We start from the raw sequence: 27,060 nt of genomic DNA, 5'->3' as shown, positions 1-27,060 counted from the left end.
GGTGGGACCAGGTGCCATGATCTTCATTTTCTGAATGTTGAGCTTTAAGCCAACGTTTTCACTCTCCACTTTCACTTTCATCAAGAGGCTTTTTATTTCTCTTCACTTTCTGCCATAAGGGTGGTGTCATCTGCATATCTGAGGTTACTGATATTTCTCCAGGAAATCTTGATTCCAGTTTGTGCTTCTTCCAGTCCAGCGTTTCTCATGATGTACTCTGCATATAAGTTAAATAAACAGGGTGACAATATACAGCCTTGAAGAATTCCTTTTCCTATTTGGAACCAGTCTGTTGTTCCATGTCCAGTTCTATCTGTTGCTTCCTGACCTGCATACAGGTTTCTCAAGAGGCAGATCAGGTGGTCTGGTATTCCCATCTCTTTCAGAATTTTCCACAGTTTATTGTGATCCACACAGTCAAAGGCTTTGGCATAGTCATAAAGCAGAAATAGATGTTTTTCTGGAACTCTCTTGCTTTTTCCATGATCCAGCGGATGTTGGCAATTTGATCTCTGGTTCCTCTGCCTTTTCTAAACCCAGCTTGAACATCAGGAAGTTCACGGTTCACATATTGCTGAAGCCTGGCTTGGAGAATTTTGAACATTACTTTACTAGCGTGTGAGATAAGTGCAGTTGTACAGTAGTTTGAGCATTCTTTGGCATGGCCTTTCTTTAGGATTGGAATGAAAACTGACCTTTTCCAGTCCTGTGGCTACTGCTGAGCTTTCCAAATTTGCTGGCATATTGAGTGTAGCACTTTCACAGCATCATCTTTCAGGATTTGTAATAGTTCATCTGGAATTCCATCACCTCCACTAGCTTTGTTCGTAGTGATGCTTTCTAAGGCCCACTTGACTTCACATTCCAGGATGTCTGGCTCTAGGTGAGTGATCACACCATCGTGATTATCTTGGTCGTGAAGATCTTTTTTGTACAGTTCTTCTGTGTATTCTTGCCATCTCTTCTTAATATCTTCTGCTTCTGTTAGGTCCATACCATTTCTGTCCTTTATCGAGCTCATCTTTGCATGAAATGTTCCTTTGGTATCTCTGATTTTCTTGAAGAGATCCCTAGCCTTTCCCATTCTGTTGTTTTCCTCTATTTCTTTGCACTGTACCATAAAATAAATGTAAAAAAATCCCCAATCTAGAAGACAATCAATGATCATGTCTGTTCTTCATTATCAAATGCCCTCAAAGGGTTCCTATTTTGAGAAAGCATGTTTTCTCTCCCTTCTCTTTTAAGATATAAAATTAAATATTGTCCTTCTGTATCTTAATCACATATCTTCTTTTTTGGGAGCACCACTCTCCCCTATAATATCACTTAGAGTATATTTTTTGTTTTTCCTATCAGTTTTCTCTGTAGTGTTTTAACCAGAGGTCTTTGGGTGGAATAATTGATCCTAGTTATATTAAAGGCAGTTGTGAAACAAAACAGCAACTTCACAGTCTTCAAGTAAACAGAATCCTTGATATAACTGGAAAGTAATATGTAATTCTGGGAACAGTAAAAAAAAAAAAAATCTGTGACAAATTTGTTTTATAACTTAGAAAATAAGCTTTAGCTCTGGACTCTCTCGAGGCACAAAACCTGGGAGACAGATTTTATTGGTGGCTTGCTTCTCAGATTTGGATAAAGAAAAAAAAAGTATAACCTTTCAAAATCAGTAAGTCATTTTGTAAGAGTTTGAAATCACTGTGTGAAGTTGGAGAGAGATAAATCCAAATAAACTAACATCTTGTATGTGTAAATATTTGTTGCTGGTATAAAGAAGTACAATTTAGTTTATGCAAGGCAAATACTATTGAAGAAATGCCTTCAGAATAGACTTGACTTCACAGGAGGATCACACTGCTATCTCAAAAATAGTTAAGATTAAGTCTGTCCATTGGAAGCATTCATAACCACACAGTCACTGAGCATCATCATTATCTGGATAATTCCTTTTGAAGTACACCTGAAAAAAAAAAAGAAATAAAAACAACACACTTAAAAGCTGTAAAGTCCCTCCTAAAGCAACGCATTTCTAGGGTCACTTTTTCATGTGAAACAAATCATAACACTAATGGAGGCACAATTTTTAAACCCAGTGATTTGTTTATTCTATGAAGGATGTCGCCCCATTAAAACCCTCAGTGGGACTGGGCTGAATGCCAAACGTGATTCCCTTGGGTTCTAATCATTATGATTCACAGATAAGCTTTAATCACTAATTGATAACCAAAATCATTTTACAGAATTAAAACATGGAGATAAATTATAAACAAGATGACAAAGAGGCTGGGATCTAGTGTCTGCATGAGGGTGTCTCACTTTTACACAAAAATGAGCACCATCAATCTAGATGTTAATATCAGGTTTGCCAGGCCTTTGAATTCTTGAATTTTACCAATTTCTAGCTGAACTGGAAGAGACAGAGGTTTTCTGATAAATGTATAATCAGAACATAAAGGAAGTGAAGTGCTGTCAAGTTTGTCCATTCCACAATCATCAGTTTTTGTAGCTGCACCATATCTTGGTTTCTTGATGAATGCACATAACAAAATGAAATAATGTCAAGACTTGTGAGCTCTTACCTCTAAATGTGTTTGGGTGGAAAAGGACTTCAAATGTCATTTTTTTTCCCCAAATAAGAATGTGTGAACTTTTGTTTGAGTGTTTAAAACACAAAATGTGCCATCTATCTGAAGCTGACTCATGTCATGAGATAGGTTGCTAGGTCATGTGATCCAGATTCATTTTATGAAACTTGATTCTAAGTCCATTTTTAAATGTTATCAACAAAGTTATCATGAGAGATAGTGGGCTTCACATATGAAACAGAAAAGCTCTGAGACACCTACCTTTATATTAGGTGTACTTTTTCTTATTACACACTTGCTATTCCCTAAACAGCACTGCATATGAAATGCTATATATCAAAATGTCCCTTAAGTTAAGGATAAAAACAAGAAATTCTCCAAGAATGTTTAGGGCCCATGGATGAAATCTAAGGCTAGTTCCATTACAAATGCAAGGATTAAAAAAAAAGGTCGGGGAGGGGAAGCTTTGGATCCAGTGGTTCAGAATCCACCTGCCAATGCAGGGGACATAGGTTTGATCCCTAGTCCAGGAAGATCCACATATCATAGGACAGCTAAGCCTGTGTGCCATAACTACTGAGTCCACATGTCTCTATTATGAATCCCGTATGCCACAGCTACTGAAGCCAGTGCACCCTAGAGCTCATGCTGTATAACAAGAGAAGTAAGAAAAGCCTGCACACCACAACTATAGAATAGCCCCCTGCTCACCACAACTAGAGAAAGCCTGTGTGCAGTAATGAAGACCCAGCACAGCAAAAACTAGATAAATAAATAAAAAATTTTAAAGTAAAAAAAGTAAGCCCTTTTAAGATCGCATTGTTGGGGGCACTCAAGTTGAGGGGCAGGCCCCCATAGGCGCTTCTTTATCTGTGTACTCTGAGGTGGCAGGGTACTGCCTACATGAGCTCCAGGGATAGGTGTAAGCTGATGCTGCCACCTCAGACCTCAGAGGCAGGCACGGACAGATGCCACTACCATCTCCAAGGGTGCTGTGAGTTGATGCAGGTCACTTCCCCCACCTTCCTTGAAGTATGCCTGGCTCACCACCACTGCCAAGGCACCCATGACTGGGAGCCAAGTGCCTTCCTGGAGAATGCACATGCCATACACCCACACAACTGCACACCCCCATCAAGGGGAAAATAGCCAGCATATGCTGAGGAAATAGATGGCAAGCATCAAAACCTAAAACAGTCCTCCTACCAAAAAAAAAAAAAAAAAATTAAATCCACAAAAGCTACAGAGGGACACTCCCACATATAAATAACACTCTAAGACAACAGTAGATAATCGTTTCACCTAAATTCAAAGAGAAATATAAGCAAAATGAAGAAGAGGAATCACTCTCAGTTAAAAGACCAAGAAAATTCCCTTGAAGGAACAATGAAACAGATCTCTTCAGTCTAATAGACAGCAAGCTCAAAAGGAGGCAATGAAAATACTGAAGGAATTAAGAAAGGCTATCAACAGAAATGCAAATTACTGGGAAAAGGAACTAGAAACTATAAGGATTCAGGAGAATGCATTTGCTGAGACTAAAACTGAGCTCAAGGCAATGAAGAGCAGAAAGAATAATGCAGAAGAAAAAATAAGTGACCTGGAAGATAGAATAATGGAAATTCTTTAATCAAAACAGCAGACAAAAAGCCAAATGAAAAATTAAAGCAATGTAAGAAAGCTATGGGATAATATAAAGCAGGCCAATCTATATATAATAGGGATTCCAGAAGGAGAAAAAAAAATAAAAAAGAAAAGGGGATTGAAGATGTATTTGAAAAAATTATGGCTGAAAACTTCCTAGATACAAGATGTACAGAGAGCCCCAAACAAGATGAACCCAAACAGTCTAATACCAACATATTATGATAAAAATGGTAAAAGTTAGAGATAAAGAGAAGATTCTAAAGACAACAAGAGAAAAACAAAGAGCTCATTTAAGAGAATTCCCATAGACTGTCAGCTGATTTCTCTACAGAAACACTACAGGCCACAAGGGAGTGGCAAAATATATTGAAAGCATTAAAAGAGAAAAAAAAAAATCAACTCAATGGACATGAATTTGAGAAAACTCCAGGAGACAGTGAAGGACAGGGAAGCCTGGCCTGCTGCAGTCCATGGGGTCACAAGGAGTTGGACATGACTGAGTGACTGAACAGCAATACTCTACCCGGAAAGATTATTTAGAATGGTAGGAGAAATAATTTCTCAGATAAGCAAAAACTAAAGGAATACAGCAATACTAAAACTATCCTAAAAGAGATATTGAAAAGTTATCTCTAAATAGAAAAGAAGCAGGAAGATATAGGAAGGAGGAAATCATAATTGCAAAGTAAATCACTTAAATTAGTGAGAATACAGGTCAAAAAAAACCCCAAAACAAAAAACCTATTTGTGAAAGCAATGATAAACACAAGGAGCAGCAAAAAGATAAACATGAGGATGTAAAAAGGGACATTAAAATCATATTATGTGGGGAAAAGTGTGAAAGTGTTAGTTGCTCAGTCATATCCGACTTTTTTTGCAACCCCATGAACTGTAGTCTGCCAGGCTCCTCTGTCCATGGAATTCTCCAGGCAAGAATACCAGAGTGGGTTTCCATTCTCTTCTCCAAGGGATCTTCCCAACCCGGAGATTGAACCTGGGTCTCCCAAACTGCAGGAAGATTCTTTACCATCTGAGCCACCAAGCAAGCCCAAATATGTGGGGAAGGAGAATAAGAAGAGGCAAATTCTGTTTCTTATTTTTAGAATGTGTTTGAGTCTATCTGACTAACAGTCTAAAGCAAGCAGATATATAAAGGGGTTAACATACTTGAAAAACAGGGCAACCACAAGTCAAAAGCATACAATAGAATCACACACAAAAAAAGAGAGAGAGACGAGAATAAAATAAAGTTAAATCATTAAAATATGGAAAGGAAAACAAAAATAAAAAGAAAGGAACAAAGAGGAAGCAAAGAATTAACTGGAAAACTAGGTTTGAAATATGTATCAATAATTACCTTAAATGTCAATGGGTGCAGAATCAAAAGACACACAGTGGCCAACTGCATTATAAACAAGAACTTTGACTCAGGGAACTAAAACAAGGGCTCTGTGACAATCTAAAAGGGTGGGATGGGGAGGAAGGTTCTGGAGGGAGGGGACACTGGTGTACCTATGGCTGATTCTTGTTGATGTATGACAGGAAACCACAAAATTGTGTAAAGGAATTATCCTTCAATTAAAAAAAAAATTAAAAAAATTGGAAAAAAAATACCAAGAGCCTAAAAGAGACCCATGCTGCCTACAATACTCAACTTAGGCAAAGGATACATACAGACTGAAAGTGTAAAGATGAAAAAAAGATATTTCATGCAAAAAGAAATGACAGGAGAGCAGGAACTGTGATACTGTACTCATGGAAAAGAAATGCAAAAAAGTAAAATGGCTGTCTGGGGAGGCTTTACACATAGCTGTGAAAAGAAGAGAAGTGAAAAGCAAAGGAGAAAAGGAAAGATATAAGTATCTGAATGCAGAGTTCCAAGAATAGCAAGAAGAGATAAGAAAGCCTTCCTCAGAGATCAATATAAAGAAATAGAGGAAAACAACAGAATGGAAAAGACAAGAGATCTCTTCAAGAAAATTAGAGATACCAAGGGAACATTTCATGCAAAGATGGGCTTGATAAAGGACAGAAATGGTATGGACCTAACAGAAGCAGCAGATATTAAGAAGTGGCAAGAATACACAGAAGAACTGTACAATAAAGGTCTTCATGACCCAGATAATCACGATGGTGTGATCACTCACCTAGAGCCAGACATCCTGGAATGTGAAGTCAAGTGGGCCTTAGAAAGTATCACTACGAACAAAGCTAGTGGAGGTGATGGAATTCCAGTTGAGCTATTTCAAATCCTGAAAGATGATGCTGTGAAAGTGCTGCATTCAATATGCCCACAAATTTGGAAAACTCAGCAGTAGCCACAGGACTGGAAAAGGTCAGTTTTCATCCCAATCCCAAAGAAAGGCAATGCCAAAGAATGCTCAAACTACTGCACAATTGCACTCATCTCACATGCTAGTAAAGTAATGCTCAAAATTCTCAAAGCCAGGCTTCAGCAATACATGAACCATGAACTTCCAGATAGTCAAGCTGGTTTTAGAAAAGGCAGAGGAACCAGATCAAATGGCCAACATCCACTGGATCATCGAAAAAGCAAGAGAGTTCCAGAAAAACATCTATTTCTGCTTTATTGACTAAGCCAAAGCTTTTGACTGTGTGGATCACAATAAACTGTGGAAAATTCTGAAAGACATGGAAATACCAGACCACCTGACCTGCTTCTTGAGAAACCTGTATGCAGGTCAGGAAGCAACAGTTAGAACTGGACATGGAACAACAGACTGGTTCCAAATAGGAAAAGGAGTTCGTCAAGGCTGTATATTGTCACCCTGCTCATTTAACTTATATGCAGAGTACATCATGAGAGATGTTGGGCTGGAAGAAGCACAAGCTGGAATCAAGATTGCCAGGAGAAATATCAATTAACTCAGATATGCAGTGACACTACCCTAAGGCACAAAGTGAAGAGGAACTAAAAAGCCTCTTGATGAAAGTAAAAGAGGACAGTGAAAAGGTTGGCTTAAAGCTCAACATTCAGAAAACTAAGATCATGGCATCCGGTCCCATCACTTCATGGGAAATAGATGGGGAAACAGTGGAAGCAATGTCAGACTTTATGTTATTTTATTTATTTATTTTTGCTCCAAAATCACTGCAGATGGTGATTGCAGCCATGAAATTAAAAGATGCGTACTCCTTGGAAGGAAAGTTATGACCAACTTAGATAGCATATTCAAAAGCAGAGACATTACTTTGCCAACAAAGGTTCGTCTAGTCAAGGCTATGGTTTTTCCAGTGGTCATGTACAGATGTGAGAGTTGGACTGTGAAGAAGGCTGAGTGCCAAAGAATTGGTGCTTTTGAACTGTGGTTTTGGAGAAGACTCTTGAGAGTCCCTTGGACTGCAAGGAGATCCAACCAGTCCATTCTAAAGGAGATCGGTCCTGGGTGTTCTTTGGAAGGATTGATTCTAAAGCTGAAACTCCAATACTTTGGCCACCTCATGCGAAGAGTTGACTCATTGGAAAATACTCTGATGCTGGGAGGGATTGGGGGCAGGAGGAGAAGGGGACGACAGAGGATGAGATGGCTGGATGGCATTACTGATTCGATGGACATGAGTTTGAGTGAACTCCGGGAGTTGGTGATGGACAGGAAGGCCTGGCATGCTGCGATTCATGGGGTCGCAAAGAGTCGGACACGACTGAGAGACTGAACTGAACTGAACTCATTAAAAAAAAAAAAAAGTCTTTAAAGCAAAGGCTATAAAGAAACATAAAGGACATTATATAATGATAAAAAGGTCAGTTCATAAAGAGGATTTTACATTCATCAACATATATGCACCTATAGGAGCACCAAAATACATAAAACAAATACTAACATACATAGTGAGAGAAAGCAATAAGAATACAATAATAACAGAAGACATTAACACCCATTCACATCAATGCACAGATCTTCCATACAGAGAATCAATATGGAAACAGAGATCCTAAATGATACAATAGAAGAATTAGATTTAATTGATATTTTCAGAACACTACATAAAAAAAAAAAAACCCAAGGTATGCATTCTTATCAAGTAGACATAGAACATTCTCTAGGATTTACCATATATTAAAGCACAAAATTAACTTCAATAAATTTGAGTATAGAAATTATTTCAAGAATCTCTTCTGACCACATGGCATGAAACTAGAAATCAACTACAGGAAAAGAAACAAGGATAAAAAAAAAAAAAAGATTACATGGAGACTAAATAACACACTACTTAAAAACCAGTGGGTCAGTGAGAAAATTAAAAAGGAAATTTAAAAATATCTTGAGACAAACAACAATGAAAACTCAACTATACAAAATCTAGGATTGCTCAGTTGCTCAGTCATGTCCAATTCTCTGTGGCTCTATGGACTGCAGCCCACCAGGCTTCTCTCTCCATGGGATTTTCCTGGCAAGAACACTGGAGTGGGTTGCCATGTCCTCCTCCAGGGGATATTCCCAACCCAGGGGTTGAACCTGCATCTCCTGTGTCTCCTGCATTGCATGCAGATACATTACCACTGTATGGGGCTTCCCTTGTGGCTCAGATGGTAAAGAATCCACCTGCAATGTGGGAGACCTGGGTTCGGTCCCTGGGTTGGGAAGATCCCCTAGAGAAGGGAAAGGCTACCCTCTCCAGTATTCTGGCCTGGAAAATTCCACGGACTTTATAGTCCACGGGTCCCAAAGAGTCGGACACAACTGAGCAAGTTTCACTTTCATTTTACCACTGAGCAACCAGGGAAGCCCCCACAAAACTATGCTACGCAGCAAAAGCAATTCTTAGAGGGAAGTTTATAGTCATACAGGTCTTCATCAACAAATAGAAAAATCTCAAGTAAACAACCTAACCTACCACCTAAAAGAATTAGAAAAAGAAGAACAAGAAAACCCTAAAAATCAACAGAAAGAAGAAAATAATAAAAATCAGGGGAAAATAAATAAAATAGAGATTAAAAAATAGGGAAAAAAAATCAACAGAACCAAGAGCTAGTGCTTTGAAAGAGTAAACAAAATTGACAAACTTCTAGCCAGGCTCACCAGGAAGAAAGGAGAGAGAACCCAAACAAATAAAATAGAAACTCAAAAAGGAAAAATCTCAACTGATACCACAGAAATACAAAAAACCATAAGAGAATACCAATTATATGCCAACAAATTTTGTAATCTAGAAAAAATGGACAACTTTCTAGAAACACATAACCCAACTAAAACTGAAGCAAGAAGAAATAGATAATTTGAACATATAAATCACTAGAACTGAAATAGAATCTATATTTTAATAACTCCCTACAGACAAAAGTCCAGGACCAGATGGCTTCACAGGCAAATTCTACCAAACATACAAGAAAAACTTATACCAATTCTTCTCAAACTCTTCCAAAAGATTAAAGAGCAGGGAATACTCCCCAAAACATTCTATGAGGCTACCATCACCCTGATAATAAATCAGACAAAGATAACACCAGAAAAGAAAATTACAGGCCAAAATCTCTGACGAATCTATTGATACATGTAAAAATTATCAACAAAATGTTAGCAAATTAAATAAACCTACACATAAAAAAGATCATACACCATGACCAAGTGGGTATGGATATGGTGACCACGTGGGTATTCATCCCAGATTCATAAGGATGGTTCAATACATGCAAATCAATGTAATATACCACATTAACAAAAGAAAAGTAAAAAAAGAAAAAAAACTTGATCATCTCAATAAATGCAGAAAATGGATCTGATAAAAGTCAACGCCTATTCATGATAAAACTCTTACTAATGTGGGAATAGAGGGAACATATCCCAACATAATAAAAGCCATTTATAACAAACCCACAGCCAATATAATACTCAATAGTGAAAAGCTAAAAGCCTTCCTGCTAAAATCTGGAATAAGACAAGGATGCCCATTCTCACCATTTCTTTTGAACATAGTATTGGAAGTCCTAGCCACAGTTAGAAGACAATTAAAAGAAATAAAATGCATCCAAATTGGAAGGGAAGAGGTAAAACTGTCACTATATGCAGATTCCATGACACTATATAAAGAGAACCCTAAAGACTCCACACAAAAACTGCTAGATCTAATAAATGAATTCAGCAAAGTAGCAAAATACAAGATTAACATTCAGAAAGTGTTTGCAATCCTTTACACTAAGAATGAAATATCAGAAAGGGAATACCTTTTAAAACTCACACCAAAAAAAAAAAAAAGAAAAAAACCTTGGAATAAACCTAACCAAGGAGGTGAAAGACATACGCCAAGAACTATAAAACACTGATAAAGGAAATTAAAGATGACTGAAATAAATTGAAAGATGTTCTATGTTCTTGAATTGGAAGAATCAATATTGTTAAAATGGCAATACTATCCAAAGAAATCTAAAGATTTAATGTGATCCCTATCAAACTACCCATGACATTTTTCTCAGAACTAAAACAAATAATCTAAATTTTTTTTATGGAACCACAAAAGACCCAGAATTGCCAAAGAAATCTTGAGGCAAAAACAAACAAACAAACAAACAAACCTAGAGGCATAACTCTCTCAAACTTCAGACAATCCTACGAAGCTACAATAATCAAAGCAGTGTGGCATTGGTGTGAAAATAGCATAAAAATCAATGGAATAGAATATACAGCCCAGAAATAAACCCACATACCTACTGTCAATTAATCTTCAACAAAGGAAGTAAAAATTTAAAATAGGGAAAAGATAGTCTCTTCAGCAAGTGGTGCTAAGGAAGTTGGACAGCTGCATGTAAAGCAATGAAGGTAGAACACACCCTCACATCATGCACAAAAATAAACTCAAAATGACTTAAAGACTTAAACATAAGACATCACACCATACAATGCCTAGAAGAAAGCATAGGCAAATATTCCCTGACATAAATCATACCAATGTTTTCTTATGTCAGTCTCCTAAGGCAATAGAATTAAAAATAAAAATAAACAAATGGGACCTAATCAAACTTACAAGACTTTGCACAGCAAGGGAAATGATAAAACAAAACAAAATACAACCTATAGAATGGGAGAAAAATATTTGTAAATGATGCAACAGACAAGGGCTTAATCTCCAAAATATACAAACAGCGCTTACAACTCAACAAAATAAAAACATGCAACCCAACCAAAAAATGGGGAGATTTTAATAGATATTACTCCAAAGAAGACATGCAGATGGCCAGTAGGCACCAGCAAAGATATTTGACATCACTAATTATTAGAGAAATGCAAATCAAATCTACCACCTCACACTGGTCAGGATGTCCATCATTAAAAAGTCCACAAATAATAAATTATGGAGAGTGTGTGGAGAAAAGGGAACCCTCCCACACTAATGGTGGGAATGTAAGTTAGGGTTGATACAGCTACTATGGAAAACAATACAGAGGTTCCTCAGAAAACTAAAAATAGAATTACTTTATGATCCAGTAAACCCATTCCTGGGCATATGCCCAGAAAAAACTAGAATTCAAAAAGATACATGCATGTTTATGTTCATAGCAGCAGTATTCACAATAGCCAAAACATGAAAGCAACCTAAATGTCCACTGATGAAGTAATGGATAAAGAAAATGGGGTATTGTTGGGCATACACACCGAAGAAACCAGAACTGAAAGAGACACACATACACCAATGTTCACTGCAGCACTGTTTACAATAGCTAGGATATGAAAGCAACCTAGATGTCCATTGGCAGATGAATGGATAAGGAAGTTGTGGTACACATACACGATGGAATATTACTCAGCTATAAAAAAGAACACATTTGAGTCAGTTCTAATGAGGTAGATGAAACTGGAGCCTATTATACAGAATGAAGTGGGTCAAAAAGAGAAACACCAATACAGTATATTAACACATATATATGGAATTCAGAAAGATGGTAACGATGATCCTATATGCAAGGCAGCAAAAGAGATGCAGATGTAAAAAACAGACTTTTGGACTACGTGGGAGAAGGCGAGGGTGGGATGATTTGAGAGAATAGCACTGAAACATGTATATTACCATATGTAAAATAGATAACCAGTGCAAGGTCGATGCATGAAGCAGGGCACTCAAAGCTGGTGTTCTGGGACAACCCAGAGGGGTGGGGTGGGGAGGGAGATGGAAGAGGGGGTTCAGGATGGGGGGACACATGTGCACCTGTGGCTGATCCATGTTGATGTATGACAAAACCACCACAATATTGTAAAGCGATTAGCCTCCAATTAAAACAAATAATTTTTTTTAAAGATGTGGTACATATATACAATGGAATACTACTCAGCCATAAAAAGAACAAAATAATGTCATCTGCAGCATCATGGATGCAACTACAGATTATCATACTAAGTAAGTCAGAAAGAGAAAGACAAATACCATATGATATCACTTATATATGGAATGCAAAATATGGCACAAATTAACCTACCTACAAAACAGAGACAGACTCACAGTCATAGAGAACAGACTTGTGGTTGCCAAGGGGGAAAGGGGAAGGGAGTGGAAGGGACTAGGAGTTTAAGGTTGGTAGATGCAAATCATTACATTCAGAATGGATAAAAAGAAGGTCCTGGGACTTCCCTGGTGGTCCAGTGGTTAAGATTCTGCCTTGCAGTGCAGGGGGCACGGGTTTTGATCCTTGACTAGGAATCTAAGATCCCACATACTGTGGAGAAACTAAGCCTGTGAACCACAACTAGAAAGTCCATGTGCCTCAACAAAAGATCCTGCATGATACAAGGAAGATCCCACATGCTGCAACTAGGACCCGACAAAGCCAAATAAATAAATATATTGTGCACATAAAAAAAAAAAAAAAAAAAAAAAAAAAACAAGGCCTTAATGCATAGCATAGGGAACTATATTCAGTATCCTGTGATTAAAACATAGTAGAAAAGAACATTTAAAAAAGAGTGTATCAGTTCAGTTCAGTTCAGTTGCTCAGTCATGTCCGACTCTTTGCAACCCATGGACTGCAGCATGCCAGGCTTCCCTATCCATCACCAACTCCCAGAGCCTGCTCAAACTCATGTCCATCCAGGTTGGTGAGGCCATTCAACCATTTCATCCTCTTTCATCCCCTTCTCCTCCTGCCTTCCGTCTTTCCAAGCCTCAGGGTCTTTTCAAATAAGTCAGTTCTTTGCATCAGGTGGCCTAAGTATTGCAGTTTTAGCTTCAGCATCCGTCCTTCCAATGAATACTCAGGACTGATTTCTTTTAGGATTGAGTGGCTTGATCTCCTTGAAGTCTCCCAAGGGAATCTCAAGAGTCTTCTCCAACACCACAGCTCACAAGCATCAATTCTTCACCACTCAGCTTTCTTTATGGCCCAACTCTCAAGCCATACATGACTAGTGGGAAAACTAGACTCTGACTAGACGAACCTTTGCCTGCAAAGTCATGTCTCTGCTTTTTAATATGCTATCTAGGTTGGTCTTTTCCATGGGGATGGTTGATCAAGATCATCCCCATGGAAAAGAAATGCAAAAAAGAAAAATAGCTGTCTGGGGAGGCCTTACAAATAGCTGTGAAAAGAAGAGAAGCGAAAAGCAAAGGAGAAAAGGAAAGATATAAACATCTGAATGCAGAGTTACAAAGAATAGCAAGAAAAGATAAGAAAGCCTTCTTCAGTGATCAATGCAAAGAAATAGAGGAAAGCAACAGAATGGGAAAGACTAGAGATCTCGTCAAGAAAATCAGAGGTACCAACGGAATATTTCATGCAAAGATAGGCTCAATAAAGGACACAAATGGGATGGACCTAACAGAAAGAGAAGATATTAAGAAGAGATGGCAAGAATACACAGAAGAACTGTACAAAAAAGATCTTCATGACCAAGATAATCACGATGGCGTGATCACTTACCTAGAGCCAGACATCATGGAATGTGAAGTCAAGTGGGCTTTAGAAAGCATCACTACGAACAAAGCTAGTGCAGGTAATAGAATCCCAGTTGAGCTATTCCAAATCCTGAAAGATGATGCTGTGAAAGTGCTGCACTCAATACACCAGCAAATTTGGAAAACTCAGCAGTGGCCACAGGACTGGAAAAGGTCAGTTTTCATTCCAATCCCAAAGAAATGCAATGCCAAAGAATGCTCAAACTACCACACAATTGCACTCATCTCACACGCTAGTAAAGTAATGCTCAAAATTCTCCAAGCCAGGCTTCAACAATATGTGAACCATGAACTTCCTGATGTTCAAGCTGGGTTTAGAAAACGCAGAGGAACCAGAGATCAAATGGCCAACATCTGCTGGATCATGGAAAAAGCAAGAGAGTTCCAGAAAAACATCTATTTCTGCTTTATTGACTATGCCAAAGCCTTTGACTGTGTGGATCACAATAAACTGTGGAAAATTCTGAAAGAGATGGGAATACCAGACCACCTGATCTGCCTCTTGAGAAACCTGTATGCAGGTCAGGAAGCAACAGTTAGAACTGGACATGCAACAACAGACTGGTTCCAAATAGGAAAAGGAGTACGTCAAGGCTGTATATTGTCACCCTGTTTATTTAACTTATATGCAGAGTACATCATGAGAAACGCTGGACTGGAAGAAACACAAGTTGGAATCAAGATTGCGGGGAGAAATATCAGTAACCTCAGATATGCAGATGACACCACCCTTAAGGCAGAGAGTGAAGAGGAACTAAAAAGCCTCTTGATGAAAGTGAAAGTGGAGAGTGAAAAAGTTGGCTTAAAGCTCAACATTCAGAAAATGAAGATCATGACATCCGGTCCCATCACTTCATGGGAAATAGATGGGGAAACAGTGGAAACAGTGTCAGACTTTATTTTTCTGGGCTCCAAAATCACTGCAGATGGTGACTGCGGCCATGAAATTAAAAGACGCTTACTCCTTGGAAAGAAAGTTATGACCAACCTAGACAGCATATTCAAAAGCAGAGACATTACTTTGCCAACAAAGGTTCATCTGGTCAAGGCTATGGTTTTTCCAGTGGTCATGTATGGATGTGAGAGTTGGACTGTGAAGAAGGCTGAGCGATGAAAAATTGATGCTTTTGAACTGTGGCGTTGGAGAAGACTCTTGAGAGTCCCTTGGACTTCAAGGAGATCCAATCAGTCCATTCTGAAGGAGATCAGCCCTGGGATTTCTTTGGAAGGAATGATGCTAAAGCTGAAACTCCAATACTTTGGCCACCTCATGCGAAGAGTTGACTCATTGGAAAATACTCTGATGCTGGGAGGGATTGGGGACAGGAGGAGAAGGGGATAACAGAGGATGAGATGGCTGGATGGCATCACTGACTCGATGGACATGAGACTCAGTGAACTCTGGGTGTTGGTAATGGACAGGGAGGCCTAGCATGCTGCGATTCATGGGGTGGCAAAGAGTTGGATACGACTGAGCGACTGATCTGATCTGATCTGATCTGATCTAGGTTGGTCATAGCTTTTCTTCCAAGGAGTAAGCATCTTTTAATTTCATGGCCACAGTCACCACCTGCAGTGATTTTGGAGCCCAGGAAAATAAAGTCTCTCACTGTTTCCATTGTTTCCCCATCTATTTGCCATGAAGTGATGGGATTGGATGCCATGATCTCAGTTTTCTGAATGTTGAGTTTTAAGCCAACTTTTTCACTCTCCTCTTTCACTTTCATCAAGAGGTTTTTTAGTTCTTCTTCGCTTTCTGCCATAAGCGTGGTGTCACCTGCATATCTGAGGTTATTGATATTTTCCTGGCAATCATGATTCCAGCTTGTACTTCTTCCAGCCCAGCATTTTGCATGATGTACTCTGCATATAAGTTAAATAAATAGGGTGACAATATATAGCCTTGATGTAACCCTTTCCCAATTTGGAACCAGTCCTTTGCTCCATGTCCAGCTCTAACTGTTCCTTCTTGATCTGCATACAGATTTCTCAGGAGGCAGGTAACGTGGTCTGGCATTCCCATCTCTTTAAGAATTTTCCACAGTTTGTTGTGATCCACACAGTCAAAGGCTTTGGTGTACTCAATAAAGCAGAGGCACAAAATATGGCTAGCTTTATAAAATGGAAGAGGCAGATGACATGCAATTAGACTTCCCAAAAGTCTCACTTTTATTTTTTATTTTTATTGGCATATAGTTGGTTTACAATGTTTTGTCCACCTCTGCTGCACAGCAAAGTGATTCAATTGTACATATAAATACATTCTTTTCGTTGTTTTTCTGAAACTCTCTCTCTCTCTTTTTTTGTTTTGTTTTTTTTTGTTTGTTTGTTTGTTTGTTTTCTGCATCTCTGTGCAGCAGAGATGGACACAACATTGTAAACCAACTATATGTCAATAAAAATAAAAACTAAAGTAAGGCTTTTGGGACGTCTAATTGCATATCATGTCCCTCTTCCATTTTACTAAACTAGCCATATTTTGTATGGTTATATGCATATGTATTCCCTTTTTGAAAAAAAAAAATTATCCAAAATAACAAATGGAAGTATTTTTCACTTTCTACTGTTTGATCAGATCAGATCAGTTGCTCAGTCGTGTCTGACTCTTTGCGACCCCATGAATCTCAGCACGCCAGGCCTCCCTGTCCATCACCAACTCACGGAGTTCACCCAGACTATGTCCATCGAGTCAGTGATGCCATCCAGCCATCTCATCCTCTGTCGTCCCCTTCTCCTCCTGCTCCCAATCCCTCCCAGCATCAGAGTATTTTCCAATGAGTCAACTCTTCGCATGAGGTGGCCAAAGTATTGGAGTTTCAGCTTTAGCATCATTCCTTCCAAAGAAATCTCAGGGCTGATCTCCTTCAGAATGGACTGGTTGGATCTCCTTGCAGTCCAAGGGACTCTCAAGAGTCTTCTCCAACACCACAGTTCAAAAGCATCAGTTCTTTGGCACTGAGCCTTCTTCACAGTCCAACTCTCACATCCATACATGACCACTGGAAAAACCATAGCCTTGACCAGATGAACCTTTGTTGGCAAAGTAATGTCTCTGCTTTTGAATATGCTATCTAGGTTGGTCATAACTTTCTTTCCAAGGAGTAAGCGTCTTTTAATTTCATGGCTGCAGTCACCATCTGAAGTGATTTTGGAGCCCCCCAAAATAAAGTCTGACACTGTTTCCACTGTTTCCCCATCTATTTCCCATGAAGTGATGGGACCGGATGTCATGATCTTCATTTTCTGAATGTTGAGCTTTAAGCCAACTTTTTCACTCTCCACTTTCACTTTCATCAAGAGGCTTTTTAGTTCCTCTTCACTCTCTGCCTTAAGGGTGGTGTCATCTGCATATCTGAGGTTACTGATATTTCTCCCCGCAATCTTGATTCCAACTTGTGTTTCTTCCAGTCCAGCGTTTCTCATGATGTACTCTGCATATAAGTTAAATAAACAGGGTGACAATATACAGCCTTGATGTACTCCTTTTCCTATTTGGAACCAGTCTGTTGTTGCATGTCCAGTTCTAACTGTTGCTTCCTGACCTGCATACAGGTTTCTCAAGAGGCAGATCAGGTGGTCTGGTATTCCCATCTCTTTCAGAATTTTCCACAGTTTATTGTGATCCACACAGTCAAAGGCTTTGGCATAGTCAATAAAGCAGAAATAGATGTTTTTCTGGAACTCTCTTGCTTTTCCATGATCCAGCGGATGTTGACAATTTGATTTCTCGTTCCTCTGCCTTTTCTAAACCCAGCTTGAACATCAGGAAGTTCATGGTTCACATATTATTGAAGCCTGGCTTGGAGAATTTTGAGCATTACTTTACTAGCGTGTGAGATGAGTGCAATTGTGTGGTAGTTTGAGCATTCTTTGGCATTGCATTTCTTTGGGATTGGAATGAAAACTGACCTTTTCCAGTCCTGTGGCCACTGCTGAGTTTTCCAAATTTGCTGGCATATTGAGTGCAGCACTTTCACAGCATCATAGTCCTCCCCAAATCAGAGAATTCATTTTCCCATAACTCTTCTTAATGTAATTTTTATGAAGAAAATGTTATTGTTTTCACCTTTTAGCCAAAATGGGCTTTGCTTCATGAATAGCTTCCTATGCATAAACTCCTTGATTTGACCTTTCTCTCTCTCATCTGCTTGCCCTGGTGCAGATCACACTCTTGCTGACAGCAGGAGTGAGAGAAGGCATGTTTTTCACATGGAAGGTTGCTAAGGGAGTTGAGATGACTGAACGCTTGTTAGCAGAGTCCTTGTGGATGGGCTGCGTCTGGGGTGGAGAAGCCCAGTCTCACCTCTCTCCTGGGACCACTGCTGATCCTGGAAAAATCACTTAAGCTCTCGCCACACCATCTAGTTCATTTGTGAAATGAGACAGTGACCTACCTCATAGGAACTAAGTGACGGCTATAAACTTCAGGTTGTAAACATGCTGAGCTAAGTGTTGGGTGTGATTATGATGCTGCTCAGAGATGTGGCCCCTTAGTTCATGAAAAGTAGCAGCATCACCCGGCTTGAACAACGAAAACAAAACATCTGGGAGGCACTTTAATGAATCTTCTGATTTTATCTTTAAGCAAGCCCAGAGCCTTAGTGGAGATGTATTTAATTCAGTGAATATAGTGACCAAGAGGCAGAAGGTGGTTAAAAGATTACTAACTCTTTCTCTCTTGTGACTTTAAGAAGTTACTTGGGGCCTTCTGTCTTAGTTTCTACATCTGAGGGATTATAGTGCCAGCTCAGAATAGTTGTGAAGATTCAAGTAGATACAAGGCCAAAAAAGTTCAAATTTCAGGGCAAATAGACCAGTGAGTGGTGGGTTTCTTGACCCTATCCTCTTCCTTCTCTTGAACTTGTTCATTATAGTTCCTCTAATATAGTCTGAAACTAAGTCCAGTATTTAAACTCCAGTTTGTAAATAAAGCCACCATCATGGAATTAGATCTTACTAAAAGCAACAGAGCAATAAAAGTCCCCCTGCATGGACAAAGGCCAGCAATCAATGATTTATATATGTACAATTCTAGCTTAAGTCTCTGACCATTCATTCTCACTAAGCTGCATGGCCCTAGTTCAATCCCAGTAATCCTCAAACTCCTCACCATATTTAAAGCAACTAACTTTGGTGTACATACTAGCAGATAAATTATCCAAATTAAAGAATGCTGGAGAGTTAGAGAGGATTTCTACTTTAAACACAATGAAATAATGAATTTCCCTTCCCTTATCCTCTCAGTAATCACCTTAAACAGCAAGGATATTGGGAGATTTTTGAAAAGCTCAATATTTGATGAAATCAGGAGTCATTTGAAAACTCAAATGACAAAAAATCTGGACAGGTTGCCTTAAGCAACTGGATCCAATGGGCTGTGCCAAGACAGAGAGAGTATATAAGGGGAGTGGATCTTATGGAGAGCAATCATGGAGAGCACAGTTCTCCAACTAACTGGAAATTCTAAGGTATACCCATGAGGAAATATATAAATAGAATCACTATCTTTGCATGAAGGATGTACTGTCAGATCCTAGGAGAAGAGAAATTCTGGAGTGCAAGCAGCATTGACTGCCCAACTCTGCAGGTTAGAGAAGAATACAAGCTAAATGAATACAGGTTCTCATTTATTTCTCCCTCACCTATATATGTTCTCTCTCTCTCTCTCTCTCTGAGCCATGAGGAGCTTCTGTATAAAATAGAATCCCTTTTAGCCTGAAATGGTTACCTAGTCACAACTATGTGGCAAATATATGATCTAGAAAAGAAAAACATTAAATTCAAGGATGAGTAGTATGAATAACAAAAATTTAAAAAGTCATATAGGATCTGTAAAAGACACAAACAAAAAATGAGGCTAAAGAACAAGATAAGCAGATGCAGATGAAAATACTCATTGAAGATGAAAATTATAAAAATACATAATGCAATATATTTTTTAATACCGTAGAACAATCAATCTGTGGACAACAGATAAATAGGAGTGCAGGAAAGCATGGCACAGCAACAGAAGATGATGAAACATGAGTTGATAGAGGTTGAAAGTGGAGAGGAAGAGGAACATGAAAGCATCAAAGAATGATCATTCTATAAGGTGTCACAAAGATTAGTCATTGCTGAAAAAAAGTATGAGATATGAAAAACGGGACTAAGAATGCGAGGCACATAACTGTAAATTAATAAAAAATTTTAAAGGATTAAGGGGATAATAGCTTTATACAATAGACAAAGGATGTACCATATATACATATAGATATTTGTAAAGAAGAGAGTCCAATTAAATAAAAGGAACTTAAAGATATAATTCAAATAAAGTTACAGGAAAAAAAAAAAAAAACCTTGAATGTGCAGACTAAGGAAGTCCTAGAAAAAACTAATGATCTTCAACATAGAGAAAGAATTTTTTGAGCATCCAGGAAAAATTAAGTTACTTTAGAGAGACAACAGATAAATATTTCACACAGTTGATCTTTGATCAACAAAGGGGTTAGAGGCCTGACCCTCTGAACAGTTAAAAATCTGTGTATAACATTATAGTCAGCCTTCTGTATCCACAGATTCAATCAACAGTGGATGGTATAGTACTACAGCACATATTTATTGAAAATAATCCATATGTAAGTGGACTCATGCAGTCCAAACCTGTGCTTTTCAAGGATCAACTATATTTACAATTAGTCAGGAATTCTAACTCAAATGGACCCTCCTTTAAGTTTGTACAGCCTTGTTTTCAACTTTTCATTTGTACTGCTACACAGAATAGTAAATACACTTAACTTTACATTGAATCTTAGTATAGAGTCACTATCTATAGTTACATATTCTGATAATAGTTTCATGCAATACTTACTGTTACTACAACGGAAAGATTGCTACTTTTCTTATATTCCATTCTTTTCTATCTCATTTCTTAAAACATGCTGGTCATGACTGGGCTAAACAAATTTCAAAGCCCTGCTAATGAACCACAATACAGAGTTTGAACAACACTATACTAGAAGACAAACTTTAGCATACTAGAGATGGAAGAAGTATAATTTAAAACAAGTAAGCCGGGAGGTGGTCCTAAGATAGCAGAGGAATAGGAAAAGGAGACCACTTTCTCCACCCCAAATTCATCAAAAGAACATTTGAACGCTGAGCAAATTCCACAAAACAACTTCTGAATGCTGGCAGAGGACATCAGGCACCCAGATAGGCAGCCCATTGTCTTCGAAAGGAGATGGAGAAGTCTTGAGGCTACTGTAAGAATAAGACTGAAAACCAGAGGCAGGAGGCTTAAGTCCAAATCCTGAGAACACCAGAGAACTCCTGACTCCAGGGAATGTTAATTGATAGAAGCTCATCAAACGCCTCCATGCCTATACTGAAACCAAGCACTACCAAAGGGCCAACAAGTTCCAGAGCAAGACATACCATGCAAATTCTCCAGCAACACAGGAACATAGCCCTGATCTTCAATATACAGGCTGCCCGAAGTCACACCAAACCCACTGACATCTCAAAACTCATTACTGGACACTTCATTGCACTCCAGACAGAGGAAATCCAGCTCCACCCACCAGAGCACCAACACAAGCTTCCCTAACCAGGAAACCTTGACAAGCCACTCATCCAAACCCACCCACAGTGAGGAACCTTCACAATAAAGAGGAACCACAAACTGCCAGAATATGGAAAGGCCACCCTAAACACAGAAATATAAACAAGATGAAAAGGCAGAGAAATACCCAGCAGGTAAAGGAACAGGATAAATGCCTACCAAACCAAACAAAAGAGGAAGAGATAGGGAATCTACCTGATAAAGAATTCCGAATAATGATAGTGAAAATGATCCAAAATCTTGAAAACAAAATGAAGTTACAGTTAAATAGCCTGGAGACAAGGATCGAGAAGATGCAAGAAAGGTTTAACAAGGACCTAGAAGAAATTTAAAAAAGAGTCAATATATAATGAAGAATGCAATAAATGAGATAAAAAACACTCTGGAGGGAACCAACAGTAGAATAATGGAGGCAGAAGATAGGATAAGTGAGGTAGAAGATAGAATGGTAGAAATAAATGAAACAGAGAGGAAAAAAGAATAAAAAGAAATAAGGACAACCTCAAAGACCTCTGGGGCAATGTAAAACGCCCCAACATTCGAATCATAGGAGTCCCAGAACAAGAAGACAAATAGAAAGACCATGAGAAAATACCTGAGGAGATAATAGTTGAAAACTTCCCAAAAATGGGGAAGGAAATAATCACCCAAGTCCAAGAAACCCAGAGAGTCCCAAACAGGATAAATCCAAGGTGAAACACCCTAAGACACATATTAATCAAACTAACAAAGAACAACTATTAAAAGCAGCAAGGGAAAAACAACAAGTAACACACAAGGGGATTCCCATAAGGATAACAGCTGATCTTTCAATAGAAACTCTTTAGGCCAGAAGGGAATGGCAGAACATTCCTAAAGTGTTGAAGGAAAAAAACCTACAGCCCAGATTACTGTACCCAGCAAGGATCTCATTCAAATATGAAGGAGAAATCAAAAGCTTTACAGACAAGCAAAAGCTGAGAGAATTCACCACCACCAAACCAGCTCTCCAACAAATGCTAAAGGATCTTCTCTAGACAGGAAACACAGAAAGGGTGAATAAACTTGAACCCCAAACAATAAAGTAAATGGAAATGGGATCATACTTATCAATAATTACTTTAAATGTAAATGGGTTGAATGCCCCAACCAAAAGACAAAGACTGGCTGAATGGATACAAAAACCCCTATATATGTTGCCTACAAGAGACTCACCTCGAAACAAGGGACACATACAGACTGAAAGTGAAGGGCTGGAAAAAGATATTCCACACAAATGGAGACCAAAAGAAAGCAGTAGTAGCAATACTCATATCAGATAAAATGGACTTTATAACAAAGGCTGTGAAAAGAGACAAAGAAGGACACTACATAATGATCAAAGGATCAATCCAAGAAGAAGATGTAACAATTATAAATATATATGCACCCAACATAGGAGCACCACAATATGTAAGACAAATGCTAACAAGTATGAAACGGGAAATTAACAATAACACAATAATAGTGGGAGACTTTAATACCCCATTCACACCTATGGATAGATCAACTAAACAGAAAATTAACAAGGAAACACAAACTTCAAATGATACAATAGACCAGTTAGACCTAATTGATATCTAGGACATTTCACCCCAAAACAATGAATTTCACCTTTTTCTCAAGTGCACAAGGAACCTTCTCCAGGATAGATCACATCCTGGACCATAAATCTAGCCTTGGTAAATTCAAAAAAATTGAAATCATTCCAAGCATCTTTTCTGACCACAATGCAGTAAGATTAGCTCTCAATTACAGGAGAAAAACTATTAAAAATGCCAACATATGGAGGCTGAACAACACGCTGCTAAATAACCAACAAATCACATAAGAAATCAAAAAAGAAATAAAAATATGCATATAAATGAATAAAAATGAAAACACAACAACTCAAAACCTATGGGACACTGTAAAAGCAGTGCAAAGGGGAAGGTTCATAGCAATACAGGCTGACCTCAAGAAACAAGAATAAAGCCAAATAAATAACCTAACTCTACACCTAAAGCACTAGAAAACGAAAAAATAAAGAACCCCAGGTTTACTAGAAGGAAAGAAATCTTAAAAATTAGGGCAGAAATAAATGCAAAAGAAACAAAAGAGACCATAGCTGCCGGGAGCCAGCACAGGAGTCCCCACCCATGACAAGGTCATGCAGGAGAGCTCTGATGGGCAAGATGAGTCAGAGCTCGAGGGGTGCCCCTCTGGACCTGCCTGAGCATCTACCCCAAAACCAGAATCTGTCTGTTTTACTGTTTTATGACTTTCACCAACTCCTCTAACAGTCACGAGGGGCTATCCCCAACCAAGTTTTCTGTAAGAAAATCAACTTAGAGTTCTAGTTAATAAGTCTCCAGGGTATAATAAGGTGTGTTCCAATTCAAATCCCTCAGAAAGCTTTGTAACCTGCCTGACAGGTTCCCAGACTCTTACAGCTATGCATGTGATTGTTTGATGCCTCCCAACCATGTGAGGCACAGGAGACTTAAAATATTCTAACAATGCAGAGCCTCTCAGGGAGCTAGAAATTATTAAAATAGAACTAATAAAGGATTTCTTTGTTGAGCTAATGTTTGCTGCCAAGTTTCCATATCCCTTACCCACTGTGTCCCTGGGAGTGTATTGATTAATATAGTTAATATATAGAAATATAAGTAGAAGCTTTAATGTTAATTATAACCTTAGACCCTTGAGCTAATAAATTCTTCCCTTAATTATCCCCACTGCACCTTTGCCCTATAGGAATGCAACTCTATTTAGTGCTTTCAGGAATGGCACCAAACTTTAAGAAAAATCACTTCTGGAGAAAATAAGTTTTTCTGGTTGACTAATTCTTATCAGAAGAAAAATGTTAGCAGGTCTCCTGACCAGAAGATGATGTAAATCACCTAAAGCCTTTGTATCTGATAAGTTTGCAGAAGAAAAGCCTGGTTTCAATAATGGTCAAGCTCTGCTGACCTTGCATGACTTTGCATCCCCTATTATCTTCTATGTATAACTTAGGGTATAAAATCTCCTTCTGAAAATAAAGCTACGGACCTTGTTCAACAGGCTTGTTCTCCCCGTGTCGTTCTTGCTTCCTTTTCTCTCTTTTTGTTCTCTGCTCTTCTTTCAGGCCAAAATAATTGGAGCGCAGGGGTCCTCTGAGACTACTTATTTGCCTGGGCTTCTAAGACTCACTCGAGAAGGTGCCTAAGGTGGGACACCTTCCACTACTCGAGAGAGCGCCTGCAGCCTCCGTGGTCAGGGCAAACCTGGTGTCACAGGTTTTATTGATTTTCCACATAAACCAATTATAATAAGCCTCTAATCTCTCCACTGTTGCTATTCTATTCGCTGACACTGTCCTCCCGAGGGAATCCCTGGATCCAACCAGGGCTGGACCCCGGTACATAGCAAAAATCAACAAAGCCAAAAGCTGGTTCTTTGAGAAGATAAATAAAATTGACAAACCATTAGCCAGACTCATCAGGAAGCAAAGGGAGAAAAATCAAATCAATAAAATTAGAAATGAAAATGGAGAGATCACAACAGACAACACAGAAATACAAAGGATCATAAGAGACTACTATAAGCAACTATATGCCAATAAAATGGACAACTTGGAAGGAATGGACAAATTCTTAGAAAAGTACAACTTTCCAAAACTGAACCAGGAAGAAATAGAAAATCTTAACAGACCCAACACAAGCACGGAAATTGAAAGTGTAATCAGAAATCTTCCAGCAAACAAAAGCCCAGGACCAGATGGCTTCACAGCTGAATTCTATCAAAAATTTAGAGAAGGGCTAACACCTATCCTACTCAAACTCTTTCAGATAATTGCAGAGTATGGTAAACTTCCAAACTCATTCTATGAGGCCACCATCACCCTAATACCAAAACTTGACAAAGATGCCACACAAAAAAAAAAAGAAGAAGAAGAAAAGAAAACTACAGCCAATATCACTGATGAACATAGATGCAAAGATCCTCAACAAAATACTAGCAAACGGAATCCAACAACATATTAAAAAGATCATACATCATGACCAAGTGGGCTTTATCCCAGGGATTAAAGGTTTCCTCAATATCTGCAAATCAATCAATATAATACACCACATTAACAAATTTGAAAAATAAAAACCATATGATTATCTCAAAAGATGTAGAGAAGGCCTTTGACAAAAGTCAACATCCACTTATGATAAAATCTCTCCAGAAAGCAGGAATAGAAGGAACATACCTCAACATAATAAAAGCTATATATGACAAACATTATCCTCAATGGTGAAAAATTGAAAGCATTTCCCCTAAAGTCAGGAACAAGACAAGGGTGCCCACTCTCACCACTACTATTCAACATAGTTTTGGAAGTTTTGGCCACAGCAATCAGAGCAGGAAAATAAATAAAAGGATTCCAGATTGGAAAAGAAGAAGTAAAACTCTCACTGTTTGCAGATGATATGATCCTCTACATAGAAAACCCTAAAGACTCCACCAGAAAATTACTAATCAATGAATATAGTAAAGTTGTAGGATATAAAATCAACACACAGAAATTCCTTGCATTCCTATACACTAACAATGAGAAAACAGAAAGAGAAATTAAGGAAACAATTCCATTCACCATTTCAACAAAAAGAATAAAATACTTAGGAATATATCTACCTAAAGAAACAAAAGACCTATATATAGAAAACTATAAAACGCTGGTGAAAGACATCAAAGAGGACACAAATAGATGGAGAAATATACCATGTTCATGGATTAGAAGAATCAATATAGTGAAAATGAGTATACTACCCAAAACGATCTATAGATTCAATGCAATCCCTATCAAGCTACCAACGGTATTTTTCACAAACCTAGAACACATAATTTCACAATATGTATGGAAATACAAAAAAAACTCAAATAGCCAAAGCAATCTTGAAAAATAAGAATGGAACTGGAAGAATCAACCTGCCTGACTTCAGGCTCTACTACAAAGCCACAGTCATCAAGACAGTATGATACTGGCACAAAGACAGAAACATAGATCAATGGAACAAAATAGAAAGCCCAGAGATAAATCCACACACCTATGGACACCGTATCTTTGACAAAGGAGGCAAGAATATACAATGGATTAAAGACAATCTCTTTAACAAGTGGTGCTGGGAAAACTGGTCAACCACTTGTAAAAGAATGAAACTAGAACACTTTCTAACACCATACACAAAAATAAACTCAAAATAGATTAGATCTAAATGTAAGACAAGAAACTATAAAATTCCTAGAGGAAAACATAGGCAAAACACTCTCCGGCATAAATCACAGCAGGATCCT

At 38.3% G+C, this 27,060-nt stretch overlaps 1 protein-coding gene across 1 annotated transcript in view; it reads right to left on the bottom strand.

Moving 5' to 3' along the window:
• Positions 1-577: 577 nt before the first annotated feature.
• Positions 578-27,060, bottom strand: part of LOC129624634 (ATP-binding cassette sub-family C member 4-like) — a 369,352-nt gene continuing 342,869 nt past the window's right edge. Inside the window, exon 31 of the mRNA XM_055542789.1 lies at positions 578-1,960. Coding sequence (XP_055398764.1) covers positions 1,916-1,960 — 45 coding nt within the window. The 3' untranslated portion in view covers positions 578-1,915. The remainder of the gene's footprint in view (positions 1,961-27,060) is intronic.

This window comes from Bubalus kerabau, chromosome 12 (assembly GCF_029407905.1).
Source record: "Bubalus kerabau isolate K-KA32 ecotype Philippines breed swamp buffalo chromosome 12, PCC_UOA_SB_1v2, whole genome shotgun sequence".
In the NCBI taxonomy this organism is placed as follows: Eukaryota; Metazoa; Chordata; class Mammalia; order Artiodactyla; family Bovidae; genus Bubalus; species Bubalus kerabau.
The sequence above is the reverse complement of the archived record's forward strand: the minus strand, read 5'-3'. Positions and strand labels throughout refer to the sequence as shown.